This window comes from Chaetodon auriga, chromosome 21, assembly GCF_051107435.1.
Source record: "Chaetodon auriga isolate fChaAug3 chromosome 21, fChaAug3.hap1, whole genome shotgun sequence".
Taxonomy (NCBI): domain Eukaryota; kingdom Metazoa; phylum Chordata; class Actinopteri; order Chaetodontiformes; family Chaetodontidae; genus Chaetodon; species Chaetodon auriga.
The window spans coordinates 9,477,937-9,496,262 of record NC_135094.1 but is presented as its reverse complement, the minus strand read 5'-3'; the positions used below and the strand labels follow the sequence as shown (position 1 = coordinate 9,496,262).

The 18,326-nt window shown below is 42.6% G+C and overlaps 4 protein-coding genes across 4 annotated transcripts; 2 read left to right on the top strand and 2 right to left on the bottom strand.

Annotated features, from left to right (window-relative positions):
- The first annotated feature begins 283 nt into the window (after positions 1 to 283).
- Positions 284 to 8,910, top strand: LOC143339594 (receptor-type tyrosine-protein kinase FLT3-like). The gene is made up of 24 exons (XM_076760877.1): positions 284 to 366; positions 1,033 to 1,115; positions 1,867 to 2,018; positions 2,108 to 2,232; positions 2,347 to 2,458; positions 2,583 to 2,722; positions 3,107 to 3,279; positions 3,389 to 3,527; positions 3,642 to 3,819; positions 3,924 to 4,024; positions 4,136 to 4,250; positions 4,360 to 4,565; positions 4,659 to 4,771; positions 4,857 to 4,989; positions 5,209 to 5,313; positions 5,402 to 5,512; positions 5,695 to 5,851; positions 5,988 to 6,100; positions 6,176 to 6,297; positions 6,964 to 7,086; positions 7,195 to 7,306; positions 7,405 to 7,504; positions 7,830 to 7,935; positions 8,029 to 8,910. The coding sequence occupies exons 1-24, from the start codon at positions 357 to 359 to the stop codon at positions 8,242 to 8,244; spliced, it is 3,045 nt and encodes a 1,014-aa protein (XP_076616992.1). The 5' UTR covers positions 284 to 356; the 3' UTR covers positions 8,245 to 8,910.
- A 157-nt stretch (positions 8,911 to 9,067) lies between these two features.
- On the top strand, positions 9,068 to 10,164 carry urad (ureidoimidazoline (2-oxo-4-hydroxy-4-carboxy-5-) decarboxylase). The gene is made up of 2 exons (XM_076761805.1): positions 9,068 to 9,524; positions 9,673 to 10,164. The coding sequence occupies exons 1-2, from the start codon at positions 9,344 to 9,346 to the stop codon at positions 10,020 to 10,022; spliced, it is 531 nt and encodes a 176-aa protein (XP_076617920.1). The 5' UTR covers positions 9,068 to 9,343; the 3' UTR covers positions 10,023 to 10,164.
- Positions 10,165 to 10,770: 606 nt separating this feature from the next.
- On the bottom strand, positions 10,771 to 13,614 carry pdx1 (pancreatic and duodenal homeobox 1). The gene is made up of 2 exons (XM_076760878.1): positions 13,215 to 13,614; positions 10,771 to 11,156 (listed from the first exon to the last, which is right to left on the bottom strand). The coding sequence occupies exons 1-2, from the start codon at positions 13,612 to 13,614 to the stop codon at positions 10,771 to 10,773; spliced, it is 786 nt and encodes a 261-aa protein (XP_076616993.1).
- Positions 13,615 to 15,610: 1,996 nt separating this feature from the next.
- Positions 15,611 to 18,004, bottom strand: LOC143340021 (uncharacterized). Its single transcript, XM_076761608.1, has 3 exons — positions 17,868 to 18,004; positions 17,299 to 17,373; positions 15,611 to 16,327 (listed from the first exon to the last, which is right to left on the bottom strand). The coding sequence occupies exons 1-3, from the start codon at positions 17,891 to 17,893 to the stop codon at positions 15,979 to 15,981; spliced, it is 450 nt and encodes a 149-aa protein (XP_076617723.1). The 5' UTR covers positions 17,894 to 18,004; the 3' UTR covers positions 15,611 to 15,978.
- Between the last annotated feature and the right edge of the window lie 322 nt (positions 18,005 to 18,326).

Sequence of the window (18,326 nt, the reverse complement as noted above, 5' to 3'; positions counted from 1 at the left end):
TTTTGTCACTCCCCATATTTTCTTATAAATATATATATAAAAAAAAATCCAAAAAAGGGCTTTAAATCTAACTATATAACGACTTCAACGTACATTGTTGCAGGTGCATAATATTATATCTCCCATAACGTTATAAACATTTTATGAATAGTTTCTAGCACATTTATAGTCATGTTTGGATCTCTTTGCAGGTTTTCACACTCAGTGCAGCCAGGCGTGGCTGACAGCGGCGTCATTTCCAGCGCCCAGCCCTGTTTAAAACGTCCTCACACCCATCCTCTGCATCAAAGTTTCGCTGTCAGCAATGAGTATGTGACACTGACAGAAAGCAAGCATCAATACCGAGACAGAGAAATATGATTGTGGGTGAGTCAGACCATTTCATGTCTCTGTTCTGATGTGGGTTATTGGCGCGACGGAATCAGAGGGAATTTGAAAAATGTGTGATATTTCAGGCCTGACTTTAAGGATGTTTATGAATATATACATTTTTCAAGCTGTTTAGCATAATATTTTAAAAACTGATGATAGGAAAACACATTTTACTTTGCATTTTTTTTAGATTGGATCTCTGTGGAATAATTAGTCTACCTCAGAGCCAAATGTTTAACTTATGAAACATATGGCTCATATCAACATGTAGCTGTAGTATGAGGAACCTTACAGATAAAAAGTGGCTGACTTGTGCTGAGAGGCTGACACTTTACTGCTCATCATGCAAAGTGATGCCCTGCAGGAGCAAAGAAGCATCGATGTTTGGTTTTAAAGTAAAAATATGCATATAGTCCAGTATAAAATAAAAATGTATATACTATACTCTGTATGATATGTAAATCTTAAGTAAACCACTGAAGCAGTTAATTATATTTATCTCTAATATGATTATTGTGTCTTGTTTTGTGCTGCACTTGTTTTATATAATTGCATTTCTCCTGTATCTTTCTTTAAAATACAGTTTTCTTTTTCTAAAGTGCCTGTTCAAAAAATGTACACAAACATTTGAAATAAAGTTAAAATTTCCTGTCCCTCAAGCTGTTGCCCTGCTGTGCGCTGTGGGGCTGCACTGCTCTGACAGTGTTGCAGTGCAGAATCAGACCTGCGTACCCAGTCATGAGGTAAAAGCTGCCAGAATCTGTATGTTTTAAGTGATCAGTTCAATCTAATTATATAAAATGCCTACCAGTCTTTCTGAATTCCTCTTTATCTCTGAAACATTATTGAGTTACGGGAAATTGTCATTCTCTGTTAAGCTCCAGTGGATGTACAGAGAATGTGAACTGAAACACCAGATAGGGAAATAGCTCAAACATGACTAAATTTACTCTTGCTTTATATCTGTTCATCAGTTTGAAGTCTGTCAGTTTATGTGTCATTTTAGTATAACCTTTAAAAAGTTTCCCGCTCCGGCACCTGTAAAAGCAGAAGATGAAATTTAAAAGTTATTATTTCGACATGTCAGAGTAGGAGAAGCACAGGCGTAAATAATAAAATTAATGTTGGCTGCCATTTAGCTGCTTCAGGTCAACAATGAATTGGTTTTGTTCATGCTGGCTGACTCTCCACACTGTCATGACTTACAGAAACACCGGAATAGAGTCATAGTTAATGTTATTAGTAATACATGTGCTTGTTATGACAAGTCAAAATGCATATTTATGAGTCTAAGTCTTGAATAATGATTAGCAATAATGTAAATGTAAAGAAAATGTGATTTTTGGTAAATAAACCAAAACATTAACACAGGCATCAAATGGCTTTATCAAAGCTATATGCCTTAAATTACTGGTGTGAAACTCAAAACTCTAAAACACTTAGATCAAATGCTACTTTAGGAAGGTTGATGTAATGGTGAGTCTTGTCTCTCAGGTGGAATGTTTTGTGCCAGCTGACTATCTGAACGCATCTGGTCCTGTCAACGTAGACGTGCGTATTGGTAAGAAACTCGTCGTGTCCTTGAAGCACATCTCTGACTCCCCTGTCTGCCACTGGATCAGAGGAGCAGACCCAGTCCTGACAGTGTAAGTGAATGTCTGTGTGTATACTCGAGTGTGTTTCCACCATTGTTTTTATGCGAACAGTCTGAGAGCTTTTCCTTAAACCTCACCAGAAATGGGAGCCCCTTCATGGTCCTACCGCCGCTTTCTGAGACAGACTCAGGGGAGTACACGCTGAGTTGTGAAACTGGTAATGAGACCAGGTCCTCACTGACTGTGTCTCTTCATGTAGTAATGAGTGAGTAACACCTCTCTATATATTCTCAGTCAGCACTCAACGCAAACACTAGATCCTTTAAGATTGTTAAATCAGTGTTAACTAACGATCAATGTTTTTTTTTTTTTTTTCTAGAACATCCCACAAAACCAAAGCTGACACTGGACAATGTCGATGACGCAATGCGGTCCCCTCATTTCACATGCATGTCTGAGGGCTACCCGAAGCCCACGCTTAAATGGTCGGGGTAAGATGTTATTTATTACATTTGCATGCATAATTCAGACTATGTTCAGTGTAGTCTATTGACAAGACCTTACCTTTTATTATAGTATGATTTTGTAAATTATGTTTCTCCTCATTTTGAACAGAAACAAGGAGGGGACAAACAAGCCTGCAGACAATGGGAAGGTAATTAGCACCATATCCAGTACTGAATATTCTGCTAGCGGAGTGATGTGCTGTGCTACCAACTCTGAAGGACAAGAATGTTCCCAACTGTACGACTACGGTAAATTCACGTTTCAACAAATTCACTAAATACACTCTGCAAAACATTTATTCATATTAATAATTACAAAAGCAAATTATACTGAAATTCATCCCCTGTTCAGGTGTGATGAACGTGAAACTTAGCTATAGAGACCAGATCGTTTACTTTTACCAGGCTGTAAACATATTTATTTTTACATTTTAATATGGGGGTCTATGGGGACGGAGTTTTTTTGTTTTTGGAGCCAACCTCAAGTGGCCAGTTTTCATCCTCTCTGCATCCTGTTTACAGCCATGGGACTATCTCTAATTAATAATACCATAGAAAAGAATTCAGTGGTGGGAATCAAAAAAATCACCTGACTGTCAAGTTTGTGACTTGAGGCCCGATTGTGTGTTTCAGACCTGCAGAGTGACTTTATGAAAGATGATGAGGTTTCTAACGTGACTGTGAGTCCTGGTCAGTCTTTAGTGCTCCGCTGCCGAATGCAACAGAATTTTGCATCACTAGTGTGGGAGAATGACAGCAGAGTATTGAATGCCAAAACGTTCGCATGCTCCTCTGCAGAGGAGGAGGTACAGTAACTCCCGCTCATACCAGTGAATCATTTCCTTAGTCTAAGACGCAAACAGCTGCATGAATCTTTCCCACTAAAATCACAACAACTATATGTTTTTGTCCCAGATCTGCATTAAAAATGACTCACATTATAGCAGTAGCATGGCCTACCTGTTCATCAGATCAGCTAGTGTGGACCACAGTGGCACATACACCTGCAGGAGTCCAGAAGGCAAAACTAAGTCTGTCTCCATCCATGTCCGGGGTTAGTACACCTAATTTCACTTTATATTTACTGAAAATGTTACCGTTGAATGCTCCTTGTTTTTTCTACTGTTTTGCACCATTTCGCGCTGACTTCTTGCTTGTGTTGCCTCAGCTGAGGGTTTCCTCTCTGTCCAACTGGATAAGGACAAGATCATACCAGCTCAGAATGCATCCAGCACTTGTTTGCAAGCCAACGTTTCCTACCACCCCACACTCCAGCGCTGTTCTTGGGAAGCTCCTGATAAAACAATGGCTAAATGCATCAGGGAGGAGTGGGTGACAAAACACAGGTAGCTGCATGAAGCAACGTTCCTGGAGCCAAACTCCATCAGTGAGCATGTTACAAAAGAAAAAATGTTGAATCTGAATGTTGGCTGTGACCCTGTGTCCTCAGGACTGTGAAGCTATGTGATCCACTCAGATCAGGAAATTATAAGTTGCACTTTGAGGGTGGAGGACAAAAAGAAACAAAGACTATTTCAGTGTGTGTTGTGGGTAAGAGAGAGTTTGGTATTTTTCTATTAATGTAACTTCTGCACAATGCTATCATTTCTCTAATTTTCTTTTAAAAAGTGCACAGCTTATTATCCGCTGGCTTTGTTTCAGACACACCAACGTTCAAATTCAGGGTCAACGAAGATGATAATACCTTCACCTATGAGACTGTGAGCCTTGTGCCAGCAAATTATACCTGGCTGTCTTGTTCTTCATCCAATGACAGGTATGCTCACTGTCAGATCTGATCAGGTCAGACGGCATTATAGTGTGCACGCACACGTATACAGTTAGATTCAGATTTCCTCAAGTCTCTGCTCTTCGTCTTATTGCAGTTGTGAAACAGAATCTTCCTGGAAAGAGATCCCTGATACCTCTCAAACAGACTCGGATGTCTTCTGCAACAAGACAATCAAGAGCTCTCTGAGGAGAGATCTGGTGGACGGACACCATTTAAGGTTTTGTCTAACAAACTCTGTTGGCTCCTGGTGCCAAACTAAATTCTCAATATACCGTCAACCTTTTCTCCAGGCCTCCACAGGTAGACAGATCAATTTCATATCACAGAATTATTAAATTATATTATGTTGTTTGATGACTTTCATTAGAAATTGTCCTTCATCGCTGTTTTCAGGCACTCTAAATAATGATAACGGCAACTTGATGGTGCTGAAAATAGGCAGTTTTGTTCTGCTTCTGGCGCTGGCAGTAGTTACTATGCTGCTCATACACTTCATCAAAAAGAAGGTATATATTACACATCAGTACATGCACACACACACAAACACAAACTCACAAGGACATGACGCCAACTCCTTTTTGTTTCCAATAGAAACCCCAGTATCAGCCCCAGCTTCAGGTAATCCAGATGGTTGGACCCAATGACAATGATTACATCTACATCAACTTCAAGGACTTTCAGTATGACCAGAAATGGGAGTTTCCAAGGGAGAACCTGGAACTGGGTATGAATTACACCGTTAGGCAATAGGCATGATACCAGACTTCAGTGGTGGAAGAAGTACTCAGATCCTTTACTTAAGTGAAAGTACCAAACAACAATGTAAAAATACCCCATTACAAGTAAAACAAACAAAAGTACAAAATTCTGATCTGCTTTAGTTGCATTCCACTTAAAGAATTTCTTATGTTATTATTACAATGTCTTCCTGTGTCCTCCCCAGGTAAAGAACTGGGCTCTGGAGCTTTCGGCATGGTGGTCCAGGCTACAGCTTATGGCATCAACAAGCCCGGAGTCTCACAGCAGGTGGCTGTCAAGATGCTCAAAGGTCAGTGTGTCATAACTTTGTTCCATGAGTGAAATGCAAAATGTGACAGGGGCCACCTTCGTAGCTGATGTGGTGTTTGACCCTGCAGAGAAACACCAGACGGTGGAGAAAGAGGCTTTGATGTCCGAGCTCAAGATGCTGACCCACATCGGCCACCATGACAACATTGTTAACCTGCTCGGTGCATGCACAGACTCAGGTACATTTACCACCGCTAAGTACACGCATGCACAACAAAGTTTGTGCACCTTCATCGCATCTGATTTTATCCCAAGTAGGTGGGTGGCTTTTGCCAGGTGGGATGCTACGTGTAGTGCCTCCATTAGAGTGTGCTCTAATCCATGAAATGTTTAATTAAAAAAGTGTTTTTTCCCCACACAGGACCCACGTACCTGATTTTCCAGTACTGCTGTTATGGAGATCTGCTGAACTACCTAAAGAAAAACAGAGAGTGCTACCACAAGTCTGTGACTGAGGCTTTCAACAAGGACCGTTTCAGCAGCCTTTACCACAACCTGCAGCCCAGGAAAAACTCCAGGTGAGAAACAGGGGAAACGAGGACTGGGACATACAATATTTGGGAATTATTTCAGAATTAGAGCAGTGCAGGCATACATGTAAAATTAGTGCTGGAAGTCTGGTTTAACGTTACAATAATGTTTGTGTTTTCTCAGTGAGCATGACAAAGTGGTGGACAATTATGTGCCGATGTACAGCTCTACCACCAGAGGGCAGGAGGACATCGCCCTCCTCACCCTCAACTCTGCTGACATGGACAGCTTTGAAGGTGGAAAAAGCACCATCTGCAGTCAGTACATGCATGTTGTCAGATTAATCCTAATCGATCCCGGTTTATCTCCAGATCCTGAAACCTATGACAACCTGGACGATCAGACAGAGGACCTGCAAGCCCTGACCTTTGACGACCTGCTCAGCTTTGCCTTCCAAGTGGCCAGAGGCATGGAGTTCCTCTCCTCTAAGAATGTAAGAGATGAAGGGCTTTTACATTTCCATACTCTGATGATTCACAACATCACTAGAGCTGAACAAAATACCAAAACAATCCCTAATTCTGGCTTCTCAGATGTGAGGATTTGCCGTTTTTCTTTGTATTATGTGATAGTAAATCTAGAATTTGGGGATTTAATCAGACAAAATAAACCATTTCAAGATATTAACCTTGGCTTCATGTAACTGTTATCAACATTTTTCACTATTGACTATTTTCATTTTCATATTTGACCAGAAAATAATCTGCAAATTAACTGATCATAAAAAATATCTACTTGCTACTTGCAGCCCTAAACATCACACTTTGAATAAAAAGACATGACAAATTTGATGATCCAAGAGAGGCTTTATTTTAGCAATGTACGCATGTTCTTAAACATATACAGTGTTGGATCTTAGATAAGAAAAACACTCTTTAAAAACTTCCTTTATCTATTATTATATATCCAGCTGCTGATATGTTTTATGAAGATTAGAAAACATTAATGTAGAACTCCTGCAACACTCGATCAGTCCATTGAAGTGACATAATGTATCAGCAAAGTTCAAGTCAAACTGCAGTTATGGGTTCAACCTTCGTGGATTTCATGTGGTTTGGTTGCAGTAAATTTCCTGATGATTGGTTGTGTCTGTCTGCAGTGTATCCATCGAGACCTGGCAGCTCGAAACGTGTTAGTGACAAAGGGCAGACTGGTGAAAATCGGTGACTTTGGACTGGCCCGGGACATCGACAACGACTCCAACTATGTCGTGAGAGGAAATGTATGTCAGATGATACCTAACGTTATTTCACATCATTCACTGGTTGCTAAGTTCTGGATATTTTTTCATCACCTCTCACACATTATGTTGGTGGCTGCTGTGTGTCAGGTGCGTTTGCCGGTGAAGTGGATGGCACCGGAGAGTACCTTTCAGGGGATATACACCATGAAGAGTGACGTCTGGGCTTATGGCATTCTGCTGTGGGAGATCTTCTCCCTCGGTAGCCTTCCACTCCATGAGCAGCACATTTATAAAACAAGCACACAATCAATTCCTGCACAATGATTAACAACAACTCTGTCTCACCACTGGTCCCAGGTGTTACTCCGTACCCGGGCATGAAGGTGGATCACACGTTCTATTCAATGATTGAGAAAGGATTTAAGATGGAGTGTCCGTACTACGCCGATGAGTCTGTGTAAGTGTCTTCAGTCTGTATGCAACACTTATTCAGGACCTTTAGTTGCTAGTTAATTTAATACAAAAAAATCCTCCTTTTTTAATGCAAATGAAGTCAAATCAAGTTGAATTTTTCTTGTACTGTATTGGTAAAAGGATCTTCCTTTACTATTTCTTCCACCACTGTCCTCAAAACCAAATAAATACAGAAGTGCAACCACCTTTGACTGCTGGAAATCATGGATATCTGATAACCTTTAGAAACATTAAGTCTTTCCAGACATGGGAACTACGGCAGAGTCTGTGAATATTTCACCTCCTTTCTCCATGGCTTCCTTCTCCAGGTATGGGATTATGTGTAAGTGTTGGGCCCTGGATCCCTGCGAACGGCCATCCTTCTCCAAACTGGTGTCTGTCATGTGTGATCAGCTGACAGACAGAGAGGAAGAGGTAGGCCTGTAGAGTAAGATCAACATCTGAGCTCTAGGCATGATTATTATCTAAACTTAGTCCTTTTCTTAACCAACTTCCCTCCTGTTTCAGCTCTACTATAACATGTCTGACCAGACATGCAGCGACTACCAGAATGCACCGGCCATTCTGGACATTTCCGCCTTGACAAAACAGAATGAGAGCAAGATAGAGTCGACCAATGACTACTGTCAAACTCACGTGACGGAGGAAGGCAAAGCGGAAATATCCGACTCAGACACTGTGGCAGCTGAGGAGAAGCTCCTGAAGTCGTCTGATACAGAGTGATCACCTATCACTCAGCGCACGGTGACCAAATGTTCAAACCAGTTCACTCTATATTTTATAACAGGTTATTTAAAAGTATTCTCATGATAATATTCATCTTAAGTTACAGAATACACTTGCTTTATATTGTAATAAAATATTGTAAGCATTTTTAGACTTGTAGGTGGGATTGAATAAAACATACGTAGCGGATATCTATCATATGTTTTCATGATCTGAAGAAGTAACAGGAAATACAAAGGTTTTAATATGTATGTGGGATTTCAGTCACTTATATTAGAATGATGGTGATATTGTCTAAATGTAAATACAATATTCTTGTTTTCTAAATATCTGAAATATTGTCAGTACAAGATTTATATACACACACACTAGAGCAAACGATCAACTTTTGGTTTTAGATTTTATCACTTGCAGTATTGTTACTACACATATGGAAGCAACCTTTTTTTACCTTTTGAATATTGATTTGCGATGAAATGTAATCGCACTTATTTTTAGTGGTCTCATATTATGTTAGCAGCTCTTCACTGAAGAATGAACCCAATTTTTGAACACATTTATATATTTTTTTTGTTTGTTTTAAACCAGGCTTTGCTTTTTCAAAATATTTTAATGGACTTGTATTGTCATGTGTGAGTATTCTACCTGCAATAAACTGTACTTAACAAATAGAACAAAAACTGGGGTCCAGGTCAGCTTCAAATGTCTAATCTGATCTGTCAGCTGCATATTTTGTTTCTTTTTGTCTTTACTATTCAGTCAAACATCTTGTGACCTCGCTCATTTCTCTTGTGACCTCTATCATACCAAACATGTAAACCGTTATTTGCTGTCTCTATGCGCCAGGAGACGCCAGAGATCGGAGTCCGCATGTGGGAGAGCTCAGTTAGCTTATGGAATATGAGTCGTTGATTTACATTTGCCTTTAAACTCCTCTTTTCATCGTCAGATGATTGGCAGTTGATCCGACCAAGAAAATATTAACCGCAGCCGCACATAGGAGGCTTGTCCAACAGTGCATTAACCCTTGTTGCAAAATCTTGTCGAAGGTCAACAAACACTACCGGCGCACCTGCCAAAAAGTGTCCCCACAGGTATGAAAATGGACATCGCCTCAGTAAATGCTCTACCTTACGAGGATTTTGTGAATATTTTCGGTAATGTGGTGGAGAAGTGCCCCATTGTAACAGCTGCTGTGTGGTCGAGGCGTCCCTTTGGGAACTTGGCTGCTTTGGAGGCTGCAATCAATGATTTCATCGATGCTCTCCCGGAGTCAGGTGAGACGTACATTTTGGTAACTTTTTGTCATACTGTTTTAGCCCTGGTGTAGTTTTTGTTGGCTGGTTTAGGGATTTCTTGCTCCTTAAATGCCAAGGACTCTACGCTCACTAACACTGACAAGACATTAGCCTCGTGTGTGTCCAGGTAAAGAAGGCATCCTCAGGTGTCACCCGGACCTCGCGGGCAGGGACCTCCAGAGCGGCACTTTGACCCAGGAGTCGCGCGAGGAGCAGGCGGGCGCCGGGATGGATGCGCTGAACTCCGCGGAAGCGTCGCGCATGGCCCGGCTCAACGAGGAGTACAAGGAGCGCTTCGGGTTCCCATTCGTGATCTGCGCCCGCATGAACGACAAGGCGAACATACTGCTGCAGCTGTCCGAGCGCTGCCGGAACGAGCACGAGGCGGAGAGGGCGCGCGGCGTCGCGGAGGTGAAGAAGATATGCCGCCTGCGTCTCCAGGGTCTCGTGCTGACTGACGCTCCCAACAAATTATGAACCTTTGTTACTGGAGGTTATACTGGATTTCTCTTGCACCAGTGTGACCTCAGTCACAGTAAGACTGCCATTGTTCTCCACTGTGATATTTGCTTTATTCCAAATTTATTATGTGTTATTCATCCGTCATACTGTACAATAAATCCGTCAAACAATTAAATATGTGTATCATTAATTCAAATTTAACAATTTACATGAAAAAGCCGAGGCTTATGTACAAGTGGACATATATAGTCGTATTACGCATAGGTTTATATACATTAATTGTATATTACTAACATATCTGAGGTGAAAAACAATGCTCTGTAAAACCTGCTTAGACCATGCAACAGTTGGTGTACCTGACTCCATGGTGGGGCCTCTAAAAGGGTGGAGGAGGAGGCGGTCCTTGCATGACTTGGTTGTCTCAGGATGCCATCTGGTGCTCAAAAAACTCAAAGCATGCAAAGTGAAGTGGGATGAAGAAATGTCCCCTCAGTTCAGTAAATGCCAGACAGCGGTATCCAATGAGGAGGACAATGTGATCCTTGGGAGAGAGAGTTCATGGGGGTCTCAGGAAAATTGGCACCAGATTTAGTCGCCACCTTAACTCTAGAGGAAACCTGTAAGTTTCACTCTCTTCATTACCGCCCTAGTTATGATTCTTGTGGATTCGTAAAAGTCTAAATCCTCTCGGACGGGGCTGATTTAGAATGTGGATTTGAAAACGATTCCTGCAAGTCCCAGTCTTGAGACCCTCCCTGCGGGTCTATGCGGGCTCTCGGGACCCAGGAGCGGAGAGGGAGTGAGCGTGCAGCGGGGAAACGGGGGGTGAGGCGGTGTGAGGTCCGTTCGTAGAGGAGACCCCTCCGGCTGCCTCCCCTTGATCTCCAGAGGTGATAGAGGAGTCCTGGTCCGGGTCGGCCGCCCTCGCCCTCCTCCGGTCCTCCTCCTTCTTCCACTTCATGCGCCGGTTCTGGAACCAGATCTTGATGTGGCGCTCGGTGAGGCTCAGGGTCAGCGCCAGCTCCACGCGGCGCGGCCTCGAGATGTAGCGGTTGAACAGGAACTCCTTCTCGAGCTCCAGCAGCTGGGCGCGCGTGTAGGCAGTCCTCGTGCGTTTGTTTTCCTCAGTCTCTGCCACCACGTATGGTCCTGGAGACAAACACATCAGCGTCCTTACAAATAAGATATTTATCAAAGGTGAAGGGTTATTTTTAGTTTTGTTTGGACTGAATCTCAAACAGCGTAATCATCGTATTAATTATCGCATGGAGAGAATTTTATTTTTACTGCAAATGACCTACAGGCCTTATTTGAAGTGCATTGGTTAGATTTTGACAACTCCAGCAGGCACCTGCTGGAACCACTGTGCATATTTGTCTTATGATAGCCAACAAAATAAACATTCATTCACTTGTAATGTTACAAGGAATTTACAATTACTTGAGATTTGTCCAAAAAGGGTTCACTTCCTTTGATATTTGGAAGCAACAGGTAGAATTATGTTCTATGGGGAATTTATTGTTTTTAAAATAAGAAATTCAGCTGTAGTGCAGCTTTTGAAGATCATAATTTATTTGGATTTTGAGATTAAGTTTTTCGTTAAGGTATGGCTGCAGATTGGTTGTTTCTCTGGGGAAAAAATACAGGATATTTCCCACATGGGTAAATGTGGTGACCCACATCTGAAATTCACACCAGTTAGATTGATAAAAATGGTTTGATATCTGGAGGCACAAACAGATCTGTTTGATATGGTTTAGTCATGGAGATTTGAGCGCAAAGGTTAATTTTCCTCTGGCTGAATTGCTTAAGTATGTTTTAAGACTAATGTGGTGAGAATGAAACAGGTAACGTTACCGGTTACAAAGCCACCGTATTACGCCTCATTTTCCAGGATCTGCTGGACCTGTGAGTCTTCAGCCCGATGAGGACCACGGTTTGGTGAATTAATTCAGTTTAGGAGTGACCTCTATCTTACCGATGGCCTATCTACCTGTTTACCTGTTTGGCATATCAAAACAGCCAAAATGAATGAATGAGTCAATAACTAAAAATTAAAAGAAAAAAATCCAAAAACTACATACACGAAGTCAAATTACACGATACAAATTTAAAATTTAATTAAGGCCATGACCGAACAGAAAATTGTAATTATTTTAATCACAGGTTATAACTTAACTATAATCATGCATTTGTCAATGCAATAATCGTGTTGTTGTAGGCGATAAAAACACAGAGCAGGACATGAATGACAGTTTTGAGCCATGGCGTCCACTTAAAAACCTTACAGCAGCCTCTTTGCAATGAAAACCCTCTTGGTGTCATGTTGTCTGTTTCTAAAGTTTATTGCTAAATGTACTGCAATCACGCTGTTTAAAAACGTTACCTATTAAAGCCATTTCCATATCTTCTAAAATTATAATCAGAAAACTGTGCGTAAAATAAACCGAAAGTGGGCCACGGAGTGTGAATCCGTGATTAAACGACCTCATATCAAATCAGTGAGGCAGAGTGAAAATCTATTGATTGTTATAAAACCTTTCTTTCATATGAGGAAAGTCTGAGAACTTCATAGGTTTAACACAGCTGAATGAACTTTGTGGTCAAGTGCGTCCATGTTTTTCTCTGAGGAAAACGCGCTAATTAGAAAACTAACTTCACTTTATTTGGCCTGTTATTGAAGCCAATGGCCTCGTAAATAAATTAAATGGTTCAGTCATTTAAACTGTAAACTCAACGCACTGTCACTACAAAAGGTCTTTTATTAATGATAAGTCTCCATCAATCAAAACGATTGTGGTAGATGTGGGTGTTTTAAGGGCCTATTACACTCTATAGCATTCAGCCTATTGGTGGTTTAAGATATGGCGATTAGGGAAAATGTTTTGTAAAGACAAAACCCACATTTGGTGACAAAAAGACCTGATAAAAGCAGGCGCTGACCTTCCGGGTCTCTTACGAATTGACTGACAAGGTAAACTGAAACACCCAGGATCATATTGTTGGGAGCATGATGTCATTATAGGCCTCAGAAAGAGTCGGTTGAAACTCACTTTCGAGTGCTATGACTACAGAGTAATGCTGCAAACAGAGCATGCGTTTTGAAATAAGCTTAATCAGGACTGAATACAATCAAATCTCCTGTTTCTGTTATTGTGATCTCAATCGAATGACATTTACTGATACACAGCGATTTGGTAGACTTACCTGCCCACTGTCCCTTCCAGGTGTGAGAGTGAGATTTTGTGGTTTTCATCCAGGGGAAAGGGAGGTGATATCTGTTCTGTTCCACCGTGTCTCCGTAACCTGCAGCGGGAGGGAGAGGCTGCTGCTGGAGCCCCTGAGGATGGTGGAGCTGAGGCACACCTGGATCCTCCCGCATGGGCAGAGGGTAAGAGGGGACAGTGTCAGGAAGGCTGGCCTGCTCCAAGGCTCCCATGGTCGGCGGCGTGTAGACTGAGTGAACCTGCCTGCTCATGTAGAGGCAGGGCGGCGGGCTGTGGCTGTAGTCCTCCCCCTGTGATCTCTGGTAGGCACAGGAGTCTTTAAAAACCTGAGAAGGGTAATAATGATCTTCCCGATTCATGGCTTCCGAGGAGCCGCACATGTACCGTACCTGCGCCCTGCCTCGGCGTGGACCTTCTGCTCCACCTGTCTCTGGCGCAACTGCGAGGCCCTTGCGGCTCCACACAGGTGTGTCACTCTGCCACCATGTGACTCCGCAGCGCCGAAGCCATTGGTTTCACTGTTTGCTCAAAACGGCAGACCTATAGCCCCCAGTTTCCAGGATATTCTGCCGCTTGTGGGATTTTTCACTAAATTGAACAGGACGGCCGTCAGCTCGTAAATCAATGCCACTCTGTAAATACCGCGACGTTTACCTGGCACCCACCTGTGTTTGCCCCCGCAGCAGCAACAGACAAGTGAGCAGGTGAATCTGTCAGACCCTGCCTGCACACACAAGGACTGGCCAGAGAGGTCCTTATTATAGAGCGCACGGAATAAACGTGTTTCTCATGTAGGATTGTCCTTAAACAATGAAGCATCGACTCTTTATATGGATATATCTCTGTCTGCACACTGCGGCTGATAAATCGATATGTATGGGCGCAAACATTGGTTGACCTGAGATAAGAGACCCGGTTGGAGAGCCAGTTGTCCTGGAAACTCGGGTGAAAGGCTCAAACAACCACTCTATTTCCACAAGCTTTTTTTTTTTCTTTTTTTTTTTCATTTGTCTACACCTTTCTGACTTTTAAAATGTACCCATTACACTTCTCTAAATGCATCATTTAACACCATTTAGCGCGCGTGTGGGGGCCCGCGGTCCCCGCACGAAGGGCCCTTGGCGATGACAAACACAGAGCCGCTGCGGTCGCTGCACTCTCGCCATGTTTGCTGGCCATTAGCCTTTAGCAGGTGTGCGCTCGGTCCATTAAACAACAGCTCTCGTGGTAAACCAATTAAGGTTGGAGTGAGCAACAGAACTCAATTAACCGGGGTGCGCGTGCGGTGCGTCTCCACAACTCGCCAGCCCATCCGCAGCTTTTATGCAACGTTTTGAGCCTCTGCCACATGATCGGAGTGATTTACCTGTTCTGCATGTAAATGGTACAGGACGGCGGGGCTTTTACCCTGATAGTGTGTATCAAGAGACTATTTGCACTGAGTTCTTCAAAAGCAATTATGGCACTTTCCACGGTATCTTAATGGGGCACTCAGCGATGCAATAAAGTTCGAGTAAACCAATTCCATACAAATCACCCCCTGTACTATGGCTTAATGGTGTTTATATTTGATCATTGTTTCAAAGAGGAAGGAAACAGTTAACCGAAGCTGTCCTCCACTACAGTGGACGCGCACGCCGTGATTTATGAAGCATGAGGGGCGTTAAACGCATTTTAGACACGGAATTTTGCGTAATGGCTCAGGCGAGGAGTAGTGCAGCTTAGATTTTGCTGTAATAGACCTGCGGGCAATCATGCCCAAAGAGGTTGCCGCGTTTATAAAACGCACTGGATGTGGGAACTATAAGAGAGTGTAAGCTTAAACACACGGAGACAGGCCAAATGGATGGGAGGGACATAAACAGCAGTACAACACTTTGAACGCTTGAGCAAATGTCCATCTGCTGTCTTGAAACCCTGCTGACCCCATTAAAAAAATGGAAAGTGCGTCTTTGTGCAGTTTAACCAGTGTTATTCTTATTGTTGTTATTACTATTACTATTACTATTATAGAAGTAGTACTAGTTTCTGTTGCCATTACAGCCTTATTAAATCACCATTAATCTGGACCATTTGTTCACCAGGACTCTTGCACATGTAGGAGTGTCAGGAAAACCCGATTTTTTTTCTCCTTTGACAAACAAGACCGTTTCTGATAGCCAGTATATACATGTCAAAAGTTGGACAGGCGATAAAATGTGCTTACCCAGTGGCGACAGCAGCATGGCTTATGTAAACATTATGACCAGTGAATAATGACAGAAGAATGGTAACGACATTACAATTGTGGTCAAACCCCCTCCAATGCAGGTGAAACAAAATAACACCAAACCCAGAGTCATGTCAGAGAGGAAAGCACCTCGTGAATTCCTGAACTACAAGAGCCACTTGAGAGTTTATTCACTCAGTGGAAAAAAAACACATTAAAAATCATTTTCATGAAATATTTAAGGGAATCAAATAAACATTAACAGCTACAAAACGGTTGTAAGTTCAAAAGTGAACTATCAGTAAACTGCAGACTAAGTCTCCACCAACAGGAATAAAAGCTCAAATGTCTTCTCTGCCTCCTTCCTCTGGACAGTTTCTAACAGGCCAGGTGAACGGGACATATCTTTCAGCCTGTTGGCACCTCTGTGAGGCGTGTTAGCTGGTCAGAGAGCAGTTTCAACAGCTTCCTGCTGAAACTGGAGAAGGAGTGGCCTGAGTAAAAGAAGCAGTGTACCTCCTCTGGACAGGAGTCTTTACTCATGAAGTCTGTCTTTGTCTCTGCTCTGGCCATCTCTCCCACGTCTCCGTTCTCTGTTGTCTTTGTGCCTGTGACTCCGCTCTCTGTCTCTATCCTGCTTCTTATCTTTGTTATTGCAGCTGTCCCTGTGATGGTGTTTACGGTCTGTGTTGCCTCTATTGCTCCTGTGGTCTCTGGGGGGTGTTCGGCTGCGGTCGCGGCTCATGTCTGGGGAGTCACTCCTAGGGCGCCCTCTTGTGGTGGAGTGTCCGTCTCTGGGCTCAGCGGTGCGCCCCTGCAGGCCGCTCGAGCGGAGGGTGTTGAGGAGGAAGCGCTTGTTGGTGCTCCGCAGGGGACACTTCAACCTGACAGATGAGTGAACAGACAGACTTTTCAAACAGTGTGACACATCATATTAGACTTGTTATACTTAACGTCTGAGACCTACGGATGGTCATCGCTGGCTTCCTGAAGGCATCGGCGTGTCTTCTCTTTTAAATGCTAACACAGCCTGACAACAGATCACAAAGTTCTTCATACCCCGGGGGCTGTAGCTTCCACTGAGGTCATGTCATGTTTTGGATCATTTCTGGGGGTTTAGAAACCTGTAGGGAGTTACATTCTATGATTAAACATATTTGGTTTGGTATATTATGGGCTAATCCCAGTATTAAGCATATTATAATTTGACTACTTTTAGGCCTACATGAATAATTCATTAGAGAATTAAGTCAAGGCTTTAAAATAGCATTCAGACATGGCTTGGTGTTATTTCATGTTGAGAAACACAAAAATGGAAATAATACAGTGTATAGTAAAAGAAATAGTAACAACAAATAAATTATTGGGCATAAAAACGTACATTTGGATTCATGACCTCAGTATTTATAAAATCCTGACTATGACCTTACTAATATCAAGAATGAACAGGAGAAGACTGGTTTCCATGACTTTACACTGTATGACTGGAATTAACTGCGACACAAACTGAAGTTAGACACACTGAATCCTCTGACTTTGGGGTTCTTCTTGTTGATATGCTTTGAATGAGTGCGCCATTAGAGTAGCAAACCCATTAATGTCCCTGCATCAGTATGCACCACTTTCAGCAGTATGAATACATTCATACATGTGGACACAAGCAACTGAGGTCAGTTAGTAGTTCCTAGCTGAGAATATGGCATACAAACAAAACAAAATCTAAACACAGAATATACTCAAAGAACAAAAACTGCCTCAGCCCAAGAACAGCTAAGCTGATAAGTAGCAGTCAGACGTCCACAAATGAGAGATGAGGGCAAGCTGATACAGATGGCATGTCAAACACAGCGCTCACCATCCTGCAGGGCCCATGGTCTCTGCTCTCACCCGAGCCCTGTCAGTCTCCCTGAGGAGCTCCTCCACTGCGCGCCTGCACGGATAAATAAAGAAAAAGATCAAAATGAGTCATGTGGACGGGGAGGAAATGGGGGAGAAGTTGAGGACAGAGACGGCACGAAACCTCAAGGGGGAGCCAAGGGGAGAATAATTTAATTAAGTGAGAGAAAACAGAGTGATGCAGAGTGTAAAGGAGAAAGTGAATCATTAGAGAGTGAATGAGGGGACACGGCAATGTCCTCGTTTGACCCGAGCTGCTGAATCAGCGGAGTCTCAGCAGAGGAGACACACTGATTTAGCTGACCTTTAACCACACAGGACAGGCAGCTTAGTGCCAGGGCTTCCTTACAGCCACTGCAAACTCACACTCGTCTTACAACACAGCAAACACAACAGCTGTCTGCTAAAAATATCCCTTCCTACTGACCGAGTGGTGTTACGGGTTCTGGGGAGAAAGCTAGCCGGGGGTGAGCGCAAAACAGCGGCTGTAGAAGTTAACTGAGCATAAGCAACAAAATATGTACGTACTTTTCTAGCTCATTCTCTTCTGCCATCGCGTCGGGGTCAATGACACGTTGTGGTAAATTAATTCGACGAATATCGATGGTAGTATGCTAATTAGCGCAACATCTGTTATGTTTACTTGTCCGCGAGGTCCTTCTACCGAGGACCCTGCGTTTTTTTGCTGTTCTTAGCGATGCCTGATCGCCCCCCCACAGCCACTTTCAAGTCTATGCGATGGCACAGACAAAGTAACAAATTATTACATGGGTCAAACAGGCTAAAACGCTTTAAATACTGCTTAATCTGTTGAGCTTTTACTTTTCTTTTCTTTTTTCAATTTAAATGAAGCAAATGACCAACAGTTCAGTATTCAAATCCTTTACAGGCATAAAAACAGCAATACCTCACTAGTATAAAGAATTTCCATTTGTCCCCTATCTTACTGAAGTAATAATAGGCAAGTATTTTCAGCAACATGAGTGA